The 19,761-nt window shown below is 39.1% G+C and overlaps 1 protein-coding gene across 2 annotated transcripts in view; it reads right to left on the bottom strand.

Annotated features, from left to right (window-relative positions):
• Positions 1-19,761, bottom strand: part of ARHGAP6 (Rho GTPase activating protein 6) — a 230,101-nt gene that overhangs the window by 119,452 nt on the left and 90,888 nt on the right. The window contains exon 1 of one of the 2 annotated variants that reach the window (XM_053455056.1): positions 2,709-2,862. The exons of the other annotated variant lie outside the window; for it this stretch is intronic. Coding sequence (XP_053311031.1) covers positions 2,709-2,753 — 45 coding nt within the window. The 5' untranslated portion in view covers positions 2,754-2,862. Of the gene's footprint in view, positions 1-2,708; positions 2,863-19,761 lie in introns of those variants that run through there. 2 annotated transcript variants of the gene reach the window in all.

Below are 19,761 nucleotides of genomic sequence, written 5' to 3'. Positions count from 1 at the left end.
GGTTTGGTACAGGACGTGTATACATTCATGTACACTAAGGACTGCACAATGCGTACGAATGAAAGATGCCAAGCCATGCAATTATCGACTGCACACATAGATGAGACAATTCATAGACAAGGCTAATGGTCTCTCAAGATATATTATTACTGTTAGTGTTATTATTATATCCTTTTCCTATTGATCAATATCACATTAATGATATTGCATTAGAGCAGGTAGCAATAAGTCATGATATAATAATACAGCAGTATAAAATATCTAAAATAACTGGCGAAGAAGTACTTTGGGGAATAAAAGTATTAATACCGGTACATATATACTGTATATATATGTATATATATATATATATATAAATATATGTAATATACACACACATATACATAGAGCAGATCCTGCATGTTGTTATGTTTGGATGATCGGCTGTTTGTAATGTGAATGACATAACTACTTGTCCAAGAGCCACACAGAAGATGTTTAAACAACCTTTGGCTGTCAAGTCGTAGCCTTACCAAACAATAACCAAGTATCTCGAAGGTATCTGTCTATAACGTACGCTATCTAATGAAATGCGATAAAATACTGACAAGTCACCGGGTGATCTCCTTTCTTAATACGCGACACAATGTGCCTAGGGCCATGGGTAACATGCATTGTCCAAAAACCTTTTCCTGGAAGAAAGAATTTTCTTTCTAGGCAAGTGTAAAAAATGCGCAGAGCAATTACTACGCTTGTAAGAATTTGCTCACCGATTGTGGTAAGAGTAGCTAGCCTAAACACTTGGAGATGGTTAACCAACCCCAGACATATAATTAATGAACAAAACAAAAAAGCAAGCATAGTCACATCACAACATTTATCATGTTTGGTGCAGTTCATATACATGCCAGCTTTCTGATGCCTACAAGGAATATGAACATGTTTTTGCATAGAGCATTCTACATTCAATTTGAGAATTTTAAGGTGATTTTTATTGAAGTGCGTTTAATATGTGGACCTTTACTCGCTTTTTTCACATTGTTATTATTTTTTTTTTAGCGCCAACAATTTACAATAGACAAATTCAAAGGTTAAGACAAAACTAGAACAGACAGACTGATATTCTAAAACAAACATGGGACGGGTAAGAACCAATCAGCCCATTGATCAAATTTGTGCATTTTTTTCTCATGTAGAGACCATAATCAGTCCTTTGGTCTTGTCTTATATTCAGGATATCTTCATGCCTATCCGGTGATGTTTAAATTCCCTCACTGTATTAGTCTCTACCACTTCTGACGGGAGGCGGTTACACTTATCTACCCCCTCTAAACTTGGAAGACTTAAGTTTTTCTAAAGGATAAAAAAATTATGAATGGGTATGATAATGGCAACTGTTTATACCGTATGCATCGCCTTCAAAGAGATGGAAATAGCTGCTGTAATATTGTGGTCTGGCTCAACAGGTGATCTAGGGCTATATATGGCACCCATTGATGCATAGGATCTTTTAAATAATAATAATTAATTGAATGCTTTCCAGTCTATTCTACCCAGTGATATAAGTCAGATATAGAAAATGTGACTGTTGACATTTCACTTGCCCAAGCACATCTGAAAGAAGGACGTTTATGATAAACAAGTAAAGGATGTGGTTTTGTGCAGCAAATATAAAAACCACTCTACATGGACGATTCAACGTCAAGGTTCTCTGGATATGAACATACCCTCATGCCAGAGCATTTCTATGAGGGGTTTTCTGATATATTTTGGCACTTTTAATTAGAACGCACTTGCACATGTAGACAGTATATACCTAAACCAATTACGACAGTAAAAATGTATATATATATATATATATATATATATATTATACATTGCACAGCATCAAACCTCAAGATCAGATGTATATTTCTAAACGTTAAAAAAATGTTTTTTTTAAAAAAAAAGTTTTAATATGGTTTTTTCCCCTTAATCTGGAAAATATATGTATCACAAGTAATTCAATCTATATTTGAGCTCTGTCCAGTGTGTAAGATGGGCCAATTATTATCAAACAGTAAAAACCTTAAGACTATTATTATTATTATTATTATACACATATGACATCACAAAATAATATTTAGAATTTCTTCAACATAAAAAGCTCCTCACTGACAACTTAAAAAGAAAAGTGTTTCACAATTGTGATTCCACTTCCCTCTTCAGCTGATGGACAGTATGCTCAGTGATCAGCCCTTCATCTCTAGTTTATACAGTAGGAGAGGAACCAAAAAGAGAAATAGTTGACCTCATACCCCCCCTCCCTAAAAATTCTTAACTATAAATCAATCCCACCTCCCAGACGCCTATATGCAGAATGAGGACTCGTCACTGGGAAACAGATGTTGCATGCATGCATCCTACAGTGTAACCGGCGCTGTGCACACACACACATCATCTAAGCACAAAGTAAACTTCAGAGCTCCCCAGTTGAGTTACATGGCCAAAAAAGGACATTTGTTCCTTAATATCAAAAGATGAGCACTTTATAGACAGATCGAGGAACGTCCACTTATCCTTAGAATATGCACTGCAACTCCCCCATCAGCAATCAAGAAACAGGATCAGCCCTGCAGCTGATCGCAAGTGACAGAGGGGCAACGGAAGGTTGCCGCAAATTACTGACACTCCACATGCCTTTTTTAGCGGCCACAAACTGAGATCGGGCTGATATCTTATGTACTTACTGCATAGAAGAGCCTCCGATCGCAAAATACGGTGTCCCCCAACATTGCACCACCGGAGACAATCCACGGGAGCCACGAGTGTTATTGCACTTTAAAGCCACCCTAGTAAAACCCTAGTAAAGGTCTTGCTGCTTCGCAAACTGCATCCACATTATTCCGATCCCACAGCTTCTTTCTTTTCCACCCTCTGTTCCTTTTGATGATCTGACTGTAAATGAAGTAAGCTGCAGTAGGGAAGTAGCCCACGGGCTCTCCGGGTCCTGGTTTCAGCGCTTGGGGCTATCGGAGCGGTGGCTGAAGAAGCAGCACTTCTTCAGATTGAACGATCCCTGGCTTGCCATGAGCCTGAGCCTGCCCGGGAGGGAGGGAGGAGAGGGCTGCGGGAGGAGAGGAGGAGGAGGAGCAGCGGGGCTGGGCTGCCCATACCTATTATACACGGACACAACTCCTTACCGTGGGAAGTGCCCTGCTTTCCCCTGTGCTTATGTGGCAATGCAAGAGTTAAGACACAGTACCAATTGTCATCACAAGACGGTATGATGGTGAAGGGTTAAAAATCGATCAGACAAGACTGAGGGATCTCAATATGTGTAGCTTGGAAGAAGGAGGAGAGCGTGTGATAGAAACTTTTCAAAACTTTAACAAAGTGCGGCAGGGAAGTTTGTTGAACTAGAAGAGCCCATAATGTAAAGCTAGATGATCGGAGGTTTAGATGTAAAGAAAGGAAGTTTTTTTCTACTGTGAGCGTGGTAGATAAGTGGAACAGCCGCACAGCCGAAGTGGTAGAGGCTAATACAGTGAGGGAAATTAAACATGTATGGATAGGTATAAAGCTATCCCAGGCAGATTAGATGAAGCGAATGCTTCTTATCTGTCATCAAATTCTATGATACTATGATTCTGAAATGTCTCCATCATCTGTGCTGCTGAATGCCATCATGTGGTCTTTGGGCTAATTATGTCACACTTTGGACTCTTAAAACCTTGTAAAGGCTGGATTCTAGTACCTGACTTTAACGAATTGCTGTTTTTTTTGTCTCAGTTTGTGATATTGCAGTGTATTAGAGAAATGTTATTCTATTACCAGAGATACATTTTATTTGACAATATAATCTGAATGAATAAATAAAAATTAAGATTTTTTTCCATTATTTTTTATATTGGCATTGAAAAGACAAAGGGTGACAATCTAATTCATAGAGAAAATGAAATGGGCCTATTATCTCAGAACAATAGAACAAGTTGTTTTAAGGGTCTAATGAACACATTAACCATACAAACTATATTTCTACTGTGTGGAGTACCGACCGAGGCTCTAACCTGGTTTTTTTTTTTACCACCTTATGGTGTTTACATTTTAGTAAGTGGGACTGCATTATCGGGGTATTATGTGGTATATATAAATGGTATAGACATGTGTTTGTTTTTTCCTGTTTTTCTTTGTTTCATATATGTATATTACTGGAAGTATATTGTTTAAATGTATTTTTTTACAGTGTGTATAGTATTGGCTCGCATTTACCGTCACTATCGAGTGATATTCTGCTCACCTACTTTATTCACATTTTATTATAATCTCTATTTTGAATTAAAGGGGAAGACCTTCCGTGTTGGGTTGAAGCAATCTAAACTAGTGCTCTATCTTATTTAGTTATTTTGAATACTAAAGACACATCACTTCGACATTGAAACAGTTACTGAAGAAATAGAGAAGAAAATGTTTTCACGTTCCATGCATAGCTTGAAGAGAACCTTCTAAGGTGCTGGGAGCCATGAGTGGTCAGAGTACCTCAGTTGGAAATTATTGGGGTTTTCCCTCATTTATATAAAATAGAATTGTGGCCACAGCTGTTTTTTTCCTGTGATTCCTCATTTGTTCAGCATTATTCACTAGATTCACTAGGTTACGGACTGTTTGGGGAATGTGCTAAACCTTTAGCCAAACACGAGGACAATACAGCCTGGACTGGTCAGAAGAGTGCTGTGGTTAAAATAAGTGCCCTGTGTGCTTGGTAGCCCCAAGAATTGTAAATACTTTGTATTAGATACCTTGACATACTGTCACTAAGAGACACCATGATTGGAGTTCCTATGTGCCAGGGCTGATCTAATGTTTGCATGGAAGGCTGGCAAATTGGGCACAAGGGTCAAGTCTGATGTGAAGATTTTGGGCCACTGCTTTTAGCCTGTGTTTGACTTGCAATTCCACAGATGGCCACTGGGATTCCCAGCACAACAGGAGCTTTAGGCAGAATTCACACTTAAGCAGCCAATCAGTGGCAAGAAAGAGCTCCCCTTTTAAATTAACGGGAGAGCTTGCGCCTGGGAAAGGACATATGCTAATAGAGATTTAGCAGAATCCCCCCATGCTTTTGCAAAAGCAACACCATGAAAATTTAAAGGGGCCATGTAGCTCTCATATGCATTAAAGTGCACATGCTGACTGGAGTGTCCCTTTTAAAACAAATGCTCAGATTGCTCCAGCACCACTCAGCTACATTTTTCTGTGACACTGTGAACAAAATCATCCCTGAATAGCAGACAGGAAATAGGGTCACTCTTTCTCTGTTGAATGAAAAAAGAAATATTGCTGGATTTCTTTGTAAAGTAAACAGTGTTCTTGTTGAGGATTTTTTTCTTCACATAAACACAACTAGCATTTTTACAGTATACTATTCTGGGATAATGCTAAATTGTAGCTGTTTATTCTAGTAAACATCTAGTATACATTTAGCACATATCACTATCGACAGATACAAAAATGAAATGCTTATATTTTTATTTGAAATTGAAAAAAATGCTAATATTTGTTGTTTGGGCATTAATATGGAGTGCTTTGCATCTGGGAAGGCTTTCCAGAAGATTTTGGAGCCTGTGGGAATTTCAAGCATCTGGCTCACAAATGGCATCCCAAAGGTGTGCAATGGTGTTTAGTTTAGGACTCCGTGCAGGCCGCTCAAGTTAATCCGCAACAAACGCTTCAACCCATGTCTTTATGGCCTTGCTTTATGCACAGGGACGCAGTCATGCTGGAATAACAAAAGACCTTCCCCAAACCAGTGCCACCAACTGGCTAAAATGCCATTTGTGCCCTGCACCATTAATACCGAGATGCCATTGCAGACGATGCGGCTGCGAGTTTTAAAGCAGCCGTAAGACACGCCGGCCGCTTTAAAATCATTCAGCGTGCCTGCACCATGTCGCTCAGTGCCTCAGTGAGGCTCCTCGTCCCACCCCTTTGAAGACGCTCAAGAGGGCGGGCTCACACGGAACAGCTGCTCGTGACAGGGAGAAGAGCACGTAGGAGGAGAGCGCTCAGCAGGGAAGGCAGCAAAAAGTAAGTATTAAAAAAATAGCTGGGGTGATAGGTGGATATTCAATATTCAAAGGGGGGCTGCCTTGGGACAACAATTAAATACAAAAAGGGGGTGGCTGGAGGTATAAGTACACAACAGAGTGGTTGAGGCATCACATAAATCAATACACAAAGGGTGGTGGGTGGCTTGGGCAATACACAAGAGTACATTAACCAGTACAAAAGGTGGCATCAATACACAAGGGATGGGGGCTGGCTGGGGACATCACATAAATCAATACACAAGGGTGTTGGGGCATAAATGCACAAAGGGGGCTGGCTGGGGTCACAAATGCACATGGGGCAATACACAAGGGTGTGGTGGGAAACTAACAAAAAACAAACCAGTATGGAAAGCATTTTTTATGCTTTGTGTAGATTAACCCATACTGATGCGGGTGTCTGTGTGGCAGAGCCTGCTCTGGTGTGTGTGTTAGGGTGCCAGTGTGGCAGAGCCTGTCCTGGTGTGTGTGTTTGGGTGTCAGTGTGGCAGAGCCTGTCCTGGTGTGTGTCTGTTTGGGTGTCCGGGTTGCAGAGCCTGTACTGGTGCGTATTTTTGGGTGTTGGTGTGGCAGAGCCTGTGCTGGCGTGTGTGTTTGGGTGTCAGTGTGGCAGAGCCTGTCCTGGTGTGTGTGTTTTGGTGTTGGTGTGGCAGAGACTGTCCTGGTGTGTGTGTTTGGGTGTCAGTGTGGCAGAGCCTGTCCTGGTGTGTGTATTTGGTCACCTGTTTCCTGGCACTTTAATTTCTGTAGGAATAAATTGAACAAAACTTTCAAGGCCCGGAAATCAGTGAGAGGAAAAGTAAAGGTATTTGTGTTATTTACTCTATTTAAATCTGCATATTTTAAATTGTTGCATTAAATTGTGGGTTCAGACATCCCGTGTATGACTTTTTTTAGTGTACTGATTACTCCCAGTCCTATCACATTACATCAATATGCATTAGAAGATTGGCATGGATGGTGGGCTGATTCGGTGGCGCAACGGGCCACTTGACTAGACTTGCCCCCCAGGCCATAGGCTGCCAGCCCTCCCCTGCAGAAGCAGTTTGAAAATCTGTAGTGAGAAATACTACAGAGGGCAGCCAATTTTGTACGTGATGTGTGCCTCCATCTTTGAGTGTGCATGTTCTACTGCTTCACACTAATAGTACTTACAATGGGCCAGGGCAGACCCAGCAGGGCAGAAATTTCATGAACTGACTTGTAGCAATGGTGGCATCCTACGACCATGTTTAAAGTCCCTAACGGATTTTTCTGCCAATGTTTTTTTTATAGAGATGGCATTATTTTGTATTTGATTTTATATACTTGTTAGCAAAGAGTGTGGTTGAAACACCTAAACTTATTGATTAGGAGGGGTGTCAACAGAAGCTGAAGTTACAGTACTGCAGGTCTCCTCCTCAATGATCCTTGTCACTGCTTGGCTGTTTTTTTCATCTGTGTGGAAAATCCCCCCGTGCATTTTAAACGGACATCTCGGCTATTATATACATTAAAGTAATGAAAAGTTGTCAGTAACCGTGTGGTTGCTAAAGGCTGTCCATCATCCTATGTTACAAGTAAATATACACCAAGGGCACTGGTAACTGATTGCTAGTTCTGAGAATATGGCAGAACGATGCTATTAGGAATAAAAAAAAGCTTTTTTAAAAAAGTATTCCAAATATTCTGCAAAATATAAGCCATTTCACAGACATTTGAAACATTTCACTCAAAAACCCTGTTCAGCCAGCATTCCTGTTTTGTTTATTGTAAATGAGCCATACTGCTTCTATTCATAGGCTTTATACCATGAGAGACGTTACTCCTTAACGTTGAAAAGGGTTAGCAAGCATTTACTGGTAGGTCATGTATTCCATGAGTAATTACAAATGCACATTTTAACATTTAGTACACTTTATAGAGACACACATTAAAACAACTTTCTTCTTCTATTTAACTCTAGTTAAGCTTGACTAAGTCATTAACCTCATTGAAGTCAAGTAAAGTATTCAAGTGCTTCTGAGTCCATGTTCCTCTTGAACATCTGCTTATTCAGAAGTACTTGAAAATATGTTTTTTTGTACCTCTTAGAATCGGCTTAGTCAGGTAATGCAAGAAAAGCCTGAGTACCCAGGTCTCTGAAGGTCTAGCAAGAAGAACATCCACTCTTGGTCTGATTGAAGATTTTTCGCCACTACCAGAGGATTTTTTTTCTTTTCGCAGGTGTTTTGCTTGCAATTAGACACACACAGGAACAGTACAGGACTGGAACAACAAAACCCTGACACTTTAAGGCCAGCAGCCAAGTCACTTGAGTGACCCCATACATTAAATGTATTTTGGAGTATGCAGTCACCTCCTGGATAAGCATGGGTTCAGGGAAATGCAAGCAGGAAGTGGTGTCAGACCTGGACCATCCATCACTTGCCAGTATGGTCAGAATGCCCAATGGTCAGTATGGGCCGGTACAGACGCTAGACTTTGGGCAGTATTTAGACTCTCACTGTACCCGTTCTTTGCTCCTTTTATAGAGTCTCTGGGTAGTCTCTTTTGTGGCTGGGCAAGAGTGGATATTCTGTGCTGAATGAACATTGCAGCAAATGTCTTTTAAGATCTTTTTGAAACTATATAGGTAAGCTTGCACTAGGTCTGAAATCTGGAAAGCTTCTCTTCTTATTTGCCCTTCTCCTCCAGTGTGTGTAACATTAGTTCTTATCATCTGTGCATTTTCAGTTCAGTGACCATGATCTGTATTCTGTACTCTGAATGTCAGATTTTCTTAAAACACATTACAGCCAACTTTCGTCTCAAATGTGTTTTCCTGCTACTCTTGTTGACTGCTTTCTATAAAACGCATAGATTTTTGCATTAAAAAAATCTTAACTTTAGCATTGCAGTTTGATTTTGAAGCAAACTATGAATCTGTATTACAGATATATTGCATGTTAAACAGGCAGATTTTGACCTTAACATATACCTCGCTTTTCCCGAAGGGATGAGTTGTTACGAAATTAAACCTATCCCAAAACCAGATGACATTGTGAATTATGTTCTGGATTTATTTATGTATTTAGTAATCTTCGTCGTAACCTGTACGACTATGTAGCTTTTAACTGATGTGCATTGCTAAAATATATATATGCTGTACACTGGGAGCAGCCTTTGTGATTAAGCAAGAAAAAAATAGCAGAAATTTCCACCCAATAATTGCCAGGTATTCAAGCAGAACGCGACCTTCCTTACCAGATATGACTTATAGTATTCTTTTTATAGTTTATTTATTAAGCTTTAACATATTCTGTAGTGCTATACAATTTAAAGGGGAGTGATTAACAATTACATAACAAATATATATAAACATATCTATAGGGTGACCACATGTTATTTCTGCCATTCGTGGACACACTATGAAGCGCATGAGATCACCCTAATACAGATACAGCAGGAGTTGGGGACCCTGCCTGTGAGATTGTCATCTAGCCTTATGGTACTTCCTAGCACAAATAGTGGGTTTATGAGAGCCTCACTCGTAACTAGTTAACGTTGGAAACTCTAGTTATGCTTATGAAGGGTCTTAACTAATACAGAGAGTCACAAGTCCTTACACATTTGTCCACTGTATTTTATGCCTTTTTCTAGCAAAATATCAATATAGCAATGTTTTATATATATATTTGGCTTCAAAGTACCTTTTTTTTGCATGGAGCTGAACTTGATCCCATGGTGGGAACCAATTGGATATCCGAGTGCTACTTGTAGTGTCCTTAGTAGTTTATGAACATTATGTCACAAAACCTCAGAGGTTTCTCCTTTAGATAAAGCTATTCAATCAGTAACTACCAAAATAACAATTTGTTCAGCAAAATATATGACAATTCTACAACTAAAAGAGGTGAGGGTCTATATAACGTAGGATGAAGACAACGAGGACAGCCGGCTAACAAAGGTGGGAGTGCAGTGGGGTCAAGTAACATCGCTTTACCTGATCCCACAGTAGCAACAGAAGACAGGCGCCAGGTGTGTGTATGTACTGGTGGACCACTTGGCTTGCTGGGCCGAAACACCTTTCCTAGCAGGAAAACAGTGTAAAATGTTGCCTCATCATTCACGTGGTATAAAATTATAAGGCACTAATAGCTAGTTGCCACCCTCCCCACCAAGTCAGCTGCCCTAATTTCTTCCTATGTAACTGTAATATGTTTTTCTATGTAGTGCTCCATGAATGGACCTCCAGATCTTCTAAAGCCTGATATACAGAAGTAATAGGCTTATAAATTCTTATAGATATACTGAACTTCACTACTCAGCATGAATCAATTTTCCTGATATATCAGAGGTCAACACCATAAAAATGCAAAATCTTCCCTAGAGTGTTTTAGCACTTGCTGGATATTACATAAAAGGCCAGATAAAAGTTTAACCAACGCAATGAATTTTTTATAAGAGTCACACGCTATAACATTCTTTTTTAATAATGAATTGAGTTGAAGTAAGAGTTTTTTTTCTGTACCATATGTTTTCCATAAAGTACCAGCAAATATACAGGAAATATGCCTCGATAAATATCATTCAATTAACTCAGTTGGGTTGTGCTGGAAGGAAGAGGTTGTAGATGTGGGGCAGAACTATTGAGTGGCTGATGGCTGGGGCTCAGGATGATGAGTAGAGTCAAGAGATGTGGCTGTGGCAGTGTCGTGTTTAAGCGATGAAGATGTTTGGTGGGGAAGTGTAAGAGGTGAAGGGAGGAGCTGGTCACGATTAGATAGCTAAGATAGCTAAGGGTGGAGCTAAAGGGATGAGGTTGATTGATGGAAATGCATAAGAGGGGAGGGGCTAATAAGAACTATCAAGAGGTGGAGAATCGTAAGAAGTGGGGAGGAGCTGGTCAAGAATGTAGAGCTGTGGAGATGATGGGTGGGGAAATGTAAGAGGTTCAGCTAAATGCAGAGGTGGGGAGCTAGGAAGAGTTAGTCAAGAGGATGGAGCGAAAGGGATGAGATTGATGGGTGGGTAAAAGAGGTTGGGTTGGAGGGGGAGGTGTGGAGCTGGTCAAAGACAGCTAGGAGGTGTTGGGCCCTTTGTTTAAGTGAATAAAACACTCTGTGGGGTGGGTGAAGCTAGATAGTAAAATAATGAGGTGGGAGGGTGGAGAAATGTAGGAGGCATGACTGAAGGGGGAGGTGTAAAGCTAGGAGGAGCTGGTCAAGAGGGTGGAGCTAAAGGAAAACACATAGGGGTTATGGCAGAGAGGGTGCAGCTAGATGGTTCTCAATGAGGCTGATTTGGGGTGCACATTTTAAAAAAGGAATTCGTAACAAAAAAGGTGTTAAGTCCTTGCAGATCATCTAGCCCCATCTAGATATTATTATCTGTTTATTATCTATTTATATAGTGCCAAAATTGTACGCAGTGCTTCTTACAATACAGATATTCAAGGGCTATGACAAGACTAGAATTGACAGACTAAGACAAACGGATACATTAGGTGGCGAGAGCCCTGCTCACAAGCTTACAATCTTGAGGGAATACAGATCCCGATACCTTCACTTCACACAGACCAGGCCCTACCAAGGACAAAGGCCGCACTTTAACAATGCTTTACCAAGCTATGTTGTTCCACTTTTCACTCTTTTCAACCTTAGGTGGTTGGGTCTCTGCCAACTAATCGAGCAGCACAAAACAGCATATTGCTGTGTAGCAGTTGGTTGGGGAGCTCTTCGGACCATAAATGCTTGGCTTTGATTCCTCTGTTGGGGTTTCATTGCCCGGGTTCTAAACACTGTTAAGTTTTTTTTCATCCTGTCTTTGTCAAAAAAAAATGCCTATGATCCCTATTTATTTAGCGTGTTTGTTTCGGAGATAGGATAACAACATGGCTGCATGGGGAAGAAAGAATGGATTTTTTTTTTTGAGCAGCTATAGCATTTGACTGTGTAGCGTAATAGTTAAGACGCAGCTGATCAGATTGTGATGACCTGAGCTTGATTCCCCCTGGCCTTGTGTTCGACTATTCAGGCATGCCCACGATACACTAAATCTGTCGCCTGCTCATAAATACCTGGTGGTGTTCAATTGGATTGGATTGGAGCTAAAAGGAAGATGATTGGAGGGTGATGGGTAGGAGCAAGAGACTAGGAAGAGGGTGGAACTGAAGGGGTGAGGCTGATGGCTGGACATGTGGAAAATAACTGTTACATTTTGGGTTTGGTAAAGCTAGCTTCTCAAACAGTGGTTGAAGAGGGAGCTAGAAAGAACTGGTCAAGGGGGTGGGGCTTAAAGGATGAGGAAAGTATAAGCAGGGGTGGAGCTAGCTTCTAAAGCGTTTGTTGAAAAGGGAGCTAATCAAGAAGAAGTATTAGAGGTGTGGCTGAAGGGGAAGGTGTTGAGCTAGCTTGTCAAGAGGGTGGTCCTGAGGGGAAGAGCTTGTGTAGCTGGTAGAAAAGAAAACTGGGAGATTGATGCTGAACGTGGTTCATGGGTGGATAAATGTAAGGGGATGCTAAGTCAAGAGTGTGGAGCTAAAGAGAAGAGCTATTGTAGTTAGGAGGTGGTGCTTAAAATAATAAAAATATAGGTTTGCAGGGAGGAACCTGGTAAGGTGACAACCATACATCGAGATGCAACAAAGTATATTGTTTCCTTACAGTCTAAAAATCACTCCAACCTATTGTTAGTGCTTTTGGTGTGGAGTTTCTTACATGTCATTGGGCTAAACAATTAGGGATGATGTTGATAAAATCAGTATTTTATCTAGTTTGAAATCAGTACTAAATCGGTATTTAGTCTAGTTTGTTCACCATATGCTTAAAAGCTAAACTACATAATTTAAGGCTCTAAAACGTTATGAGAAATGCAGTTGATCAGGTTTTAAAATCTGCTGTTATTCAAGCTTTTGATGAAACCTTATCAGAATAAATGTGATTGTAATTTTATATTATGTTCTCTGTCTGAAAAAATAGCCTTGGCTTAAGATCTTACAGCGTGGGCATGTGCTATGAATCATGCTTGACAGGTATAGCATTGAGTGTTAAAATAAGACAAGTAAACTACAAAATACTGCAAAAAATATGTTCCTAGGCAGTACAATAATACCTGGGATATTTTTAGCTTATATATAATAGTAGGTTGGCTTACATTAGTGCTCTGACACATTTAGAATCTGGAAAACAGTAGTCACATGATGCTTTTTTCAAGCAGTTTTTCTTTTAAAGTGTATATATATAGATATAAGTAAACAAATTAGGTGCCCTGCTCTTAGTAAGGCCCCATGTGGTCCCACCGCTGACTGCCTACAGCCACACTCTCCAATGAAGGTGTACTGATTTGGACCACTGAAATGTTGGGGTATATGAATAAAGAGACCGCTTAATTTATATAATTAATTCATGGGAAGCCACTAGGTTGGGGGCATCTTTGCAGCCTCCAATCTGTGTGTAGTCGTGGAATTCTTTTGTCTTCATGGTGTCTATTCATGCCCACTGCCCAAGCATGTTATACCTACTTCGGGCCTAATACTTAATGATATTTGGAACTTGCCCCTGGATAAACTAAGGCATCTCAAGACCCAGTGTTGGGTGGCGAAGTTAAAAAAACAGCCTAGGGTGCCAGTGGATAAAGGGTAAAACTCTGACTAGTTCAAACTACAGAGCCGCAGAGTGATTTGGACAGGACTCAGTCCTTATGAAAAATTACTGCAGTTTTTTCTGAAGTAATACTGTGTTTTTTTGGACATGAAAAAACTGCAATATCGCACTTTTACTGCAGTATTACTGCACATTTACTGCAGTTTTACTGCATTTGTACTTCACTGTACTGCATTTTTACTGTAGTAAGGAAGTACCAATGCGATAAAGCTGCAGTATATTGAAGTACAACTGTAGGTTTGCAATATAATGACTTTTTTATAATGAGTTTTTTCATGTCCAAAAAACTGCAGTAATTTTTCGTAGCCATCTATTTCTATTGCATCATTCTGTGCATCACTAAAAAACACGACATCCCCCATTTAGGTTGGGTTATATTACGTGTTTATAGCCTGTTATTTCTTTAAATAAGTAAAAAAGCACTATACATGTGCACAGAGTCAGGAGCAAGCAAACTGACAGGTTGATGCGAGAACGTTATAGGTCTTTATTATATGGAATGTAATATCTGGCCACATTTTTAAAGTGCTTTTCTACACTCCTCCACAACAGCTGCAATCTATTAAACTGCTTAAAAAAAAGTATTTTTCACCTTTAAATTAAATAACATACAACAAAACAAAACCTTTTTTTTAAAAAATTATTTTATCATATGAAAGCCTTTGTGAATTGAAATTAGAAGACTACAAAAAAGCAACATGTACCATGTTTATCAAGGCAGAAGAAAACAGGAACTGCAAAAACAGCTGATGCTATAAATGCATTGTTTGCGTTTTGCATTATTCACAAGTCTTACGCGCAGGTTTGGCTTGTCGTAAGTCCCAACTTTATTTGTTATTCTCCCACACAGCACTTGTAATTGCTGATTTTTCCTACGTATAGCATATGTATGGCGTTTAACTCTTACTGACGTCCCCGTTTGGTAGCCCAATGTCTAGATTTTTTGGGACCCTGACCATCAACACATATATTAGAAAGAATAAATATGCATAAACTAAAGAACATAGTTTTTAAAATCACAATTGATTTAAAAAGCACGGGTAGTTGCAGTGATACAAGCTGTTGAACATGTGTCACACATGGAAAGAAGGGGAATGGAAGGGGAGCAGAGGCGAGGAAGTGTGGTCAGCCATGTGTAAAAGGTGGAGCGACCTTACAATGGATATAAAAGTAGATGGGAGCGGGCAGAAACTGGGTGTTGAATGCACTACTCTCCATGCCCAGTGATCAAAAGCTGCCCTAGATGCCTCTAATTCCTGGTGACTCCAAGGCAAACCTGGAAAGTTTTCAAGTATGTCCCTGTTGAGCGATTAGGCTGCCTGTAGCTCCACTGCCTAAAGGGCTAGTAAAAAAGGGATATCTCCTATCTCCCCAACTGGCCCAGTTTACTCTATGGAGGACTGTGCCTGGTCGGCTCAACTTTCATAGTTACTTTCGCCCAGCATGCCACGTTTTTAAAAAAAAACAAAGGACCAGAATATACCATCATATCTCAGCGCGCAGAACAAGGATTGCTTAGGCCTAGGGCAGCGCTGAAAATTAATATGCCATTGTTTTGAAAACCAGCTAAGTTTTGGCCATTTATAGTTATTTGGTTATTTTGACCAGAACTGGATTTTAAAAGAGTTCTCAGGAGAACTCAAGTATATACTGAATATAATGAAGTGTTCTACCAGCATGCAGTGCATATTTATATATCAACTATATATCAATCACCCCCACCTGCTCTAAAATGTGTTATTTTAGGTGCTTGTTCCTTTAAATAAAATCCCAATGAGGCAGAACTGTTGGTTTTAGTAAAAAGATCAGGACGAATGACTGATGGATTGCAGCTTGGTGCTTGGGGAAATATTTTAGCTTGAAGTTGTCAAAATAATACACAATGGAACCTTTTGGTACATTAGGCAACTAAGAGGGTCTTGCTAAAAATATAACAGCTAAATAGAGGGTGTCAAAAAGAACAATGTATGAGTTACTGAAATAGAAACAACTTTTCAAAACTCCAAAATGTATATCACATTTGTAAATTATTTGGAGAATTCCTAAACCCTCTAAGAGCTCTAGAAGAAAGACTCTAGAATGAAAATATACAAATCTGATACAGGGTACTGTTCACAAGATAAATCATGTGTGTTAGGGAACTATCACATAAATATACATAAGATGATATGTTTTATCACAATATTTCCTTTTCATTAAATGGCTACATGCTAATGTTAATCAAAACATCTCTATGTTTCAGAATTCTCGGAACATGTATAAGAAGTACAAGGTTCCCATAAAGTCAAGAGCTGAAGGTGTTCCGTACAGTATAAAAAAAACACTTTTTGTCTGATAAAAGCACCTACAAATATACATACAGTAGATATATACAAAAATAGTATAGTAATTTGCTTCTTATTGTTAAGAAAAGCTTTCTGGGAATGGTCGTTCTTAATACTCAACTATACATTCACTGTTTAGCGAATAAAGCTTTTTCAGATCATATCTTGACTGCATATCTTGACTGAGGTTCTAGATAAAAGGTCAAATATAGTCCAGGATCAAGGGTCAGCCGTAGGCATGTAGATACAGCAGAAGTTGTATAATTGCATACATTGTACATTGTACAGTATTTTGAGTTAATTTAAGTATTTTCTCTATCCAGTTTCTACATCACTCATTATATAAGACTGAAACATTTTAGGCCTTGTGGTTATGATGTGTGATGTACAAATTATGAACCCTATCATCTATTATGCTGAGAAGTGTTTTCTTACGTTTAGCCCCAGCTTGCCACCCTTTGGGCAAGTGCCATCTCTCATTTATTGGGAATTGTCTCTTTGAATCTATGAGAGGTCATGAAGAGGTTTTTGGCAGGAATGGTAAGTTCCAAAGAATAAAAAAACTCACTGTGTGACTGTACATTATAGCATCTGTTCTGTGTATCATGGGTTATTTCACATGTAATGATACAGTTGTTTCAGAATCTAAATACAATGTTAGATTACCCATCTGAAGCTTATATACGCACTTTAGGATTGGCCCTAGAGTTTCTAAAGTTCTAGGTGCGCTAACTTTCCTGTGCCGATTTTTGGCATGCATTTGTCTGCTAGCATAAGGAAAAAGTCTCATGACAGTGTCCCCTACCAGCACATTTGCCTATGTCAGCTCTTAGTATAACTACGTAATATGTTGCATGAGTACTGGTATAGTTCCCACCTTTATAATACGTATTACAATAATTATTTTACACTGAAATTGAATGTTCGACTGCTTGACCTGGAAAACAAAACACATTTACAGAAGACCCACTGTGGTGCTGGAGTTACACTCGAAACTCTACATGAGTGCAGTCCTGCATTATTGATCATCTGACACAAAAATCTTTATTTTACCAATTAGCTCAGTCTTCTCACCATAATGTCCTCCCTCTCAGCCTTAGTCATGCTAGTCAGAAACTTGTATGACAAGCCAACTAGTTTCTTTATATACATGCTCTTAAATGTCTTATTAAAAAGTAATCATTTTAATGTTTTCTTCTGCCATATTTGTATGCTGCCTGCCTTAAAGCTACTTGCTGAGCAGAGATATTTCTTATATCTAGACAAAAAATATAGAATTAAGTCATGTCAGGTTACTATGTTTGATTCATGACCCTCACATTCCTTCTGTAATGTCCTCCATATTCCATTAACTCTCAAAGCTTAGCAGAATATTTCTGGAGTGAAGTAGAAATCCCTCTTGTCTGCTCCATGCATTACTTTTTGTTTTTATTTTATACCTTTGATTCCTATGTTGTCCCGAAGAAGAAGTCACTTTGCCTCTGTCTCCTTTAAAATTAACCACATACATTCTTGACCTAATTCCTCCTCGCTTCTAGTTTCTCTTTGAATGCACAATATATAAATTTTTCCCTTAGAGCTTTACATTTGTTTGCATAAAACTCCTTGTGGTATCGATTACAATACCCTAAAAAATCTCTTGTACGCTACAGTGGCTCTGCAGGCATACTTATATGAATTAATGTACCATTAGTCAAAACTGTATAGTGTTCCTGGTGGCCCACACAGTCATACTTAGTGCTCCTCTCTTGTTGACCCGTCATTGCAGCTAAAGGCATCTTTCTTATGATCGTTATAGATCATTATTTAAATATTCAAAGTGAAGACTCTCAGAAAGACATGCTTACTCAAGTGAAGCCTGCCTTGCATTTATTTATTTTCAGGGCATGGCACAGTCTTGGAATGAAGCTCCCTGGGACAGTTCCTTATATAGGGCTGACTGAGTAATCCTAGACAAGTAGTCACCATATCTACATTGTTGTTTGAAATGCTGCTAACCTGTAATTATTTAGAAATGTTGATAAGGATGAATGGGCCATTGGGGAGACACACTCCAGGTGTGCCATTAGAACATGACGCAAGCATAGTTGAGACTAGGGAGTCAGTCATGGTAATGGTTGATGGTGCTGCTAATCGTATGATGTTAATTAAATAGCACAACTTGTCCAAGAAAATCTTAGGATGGACTTCAAGTCAAGAAAGGTTTTGAAATCTGCATACTGCATATAGCTGATGAAGAACTCATATTGCCACAGTCTGCAGGATTCAATCCTCCATCTACTCATCAGGCGTGGTCCAAAAGGTTAGGTGGATAGATATGAAGCATCCTCAAATGTCTATTTATGACTTGTAATTGTTGTAGTGGCAGCATGTAGCCTTTCTTGCATCTCATCACGTCAACAATACTCTGCTCCTAATTAGTTTTACTTTTGTTTTAAGAAGATTATTGGATTACTTTGGATTACTAGCAATGCATTTTTATAAAATTCAATAACCAAAGAAGTAATAATCTGACATGTTTTGTTCTGCCTAACAGGTAGACAATGTCATGCAGCTAGTTAATGTGCCTGATATACTGTAAGTACTTGCTATGTAGCTAGTTTGCATGTTTCTCATTTTAAAAAAAATTTAGAAAGCACAAGCAATACAATAGATATTGCAACACAGATTTTGACAGATTCTGTCCATCAAGTCCATCATTTTTTTTCCGCTGTAAAGACCTCAAAGATTTTTGGTCTCATTTTATATTCAGGATATTCTTATAGTTACCCCACTAATGTTGAAATTTCCCTCTACAATTCTGCTAGTACGTGTATAAGGAAGGTCATGGTTATTAACCAATATCGATGTGACATGGGCAACCCATTTACTGGTGGTTAAAGGGACGCGCCATCCATCATATGCACTTTAATGCATATGATAGCTGAGTGAAATGTTGAAATTAACATTTTTGTTGCATGCAACAGAATGCACAAAAGGCTTCATCAAAAGACCATCTGCATTTGCTCTATCTGATCATTTCTTTGTAGCACTTGGTTGTCAAAGTTGTTAATAAAAAAAATCATGTTTTGGTCAAATTTGCTACAAATAACAGCCCGATATTTGAGAGAATGTTGTTAGCTCTAAGTGTCAAAAAATTATGTGATCACCAAAGGTTCAAGCATAGGTTGTTCTTGTCTGTACTAGCATTAATGCAGTGGGATTAAACACTCAGTGCTGTTATTTTTGTCAGACAGAATTATGTGCAAACCATTAGCTGAATATTGTCATCTTAAAATAACATATGCATCAGGGACACAAAAAAAACGTTCACCCAAATATTTAGTTCTACTTGCAAGTATATTGTATTGTATGTATTTCTGCAAGTATACCCGAGTCTCAGGTCAAAAAAGGAAACAGATGAAGAACCATCATTTTAGCATTAAAGTGGACATGTTGCCTGCAGTGTTCTTCGCATCATTAAGTGCATTTACATGGCTTTTAGCTTGTGATTTTTTTTTATAGATTTGTAGCATAGTTATTTGAGGGTTATTTCATACATAGCAATTACAGAGAACAACATTCAGAGAAGACATATTGAGCGTTTCATCTATCCCTTGACATACCGTATTTCCCCAAGTATAAGACGCTCCCTTGTATAAGACGCGCCAGTGGGCGCCCGAAGGTTAGTGGGCCCTGTGCAAATGCCTACTTTGCCCGTGAAATAAAGCGGCCTTGGGTACCTCCTTTAATGCCATATAGCAATGA

This window comes from Spea bombifrons, chromosome 2, assembly GCF_027358695.1.
Source record: "Spea bombifrons isolate aSpeBom1 chromosome 2, aSpeBom1.2.pri, whole genome shotgun sequence".
Lineage (NCBI taxonomy): Eukaryota > Metazoa > Chordata > Amphibia > Anura > Pelobatidae > Spea > Spea bombifrons.
This window is presented reverse-complemented; position numbering and strand designations above follow the sequence as displayed.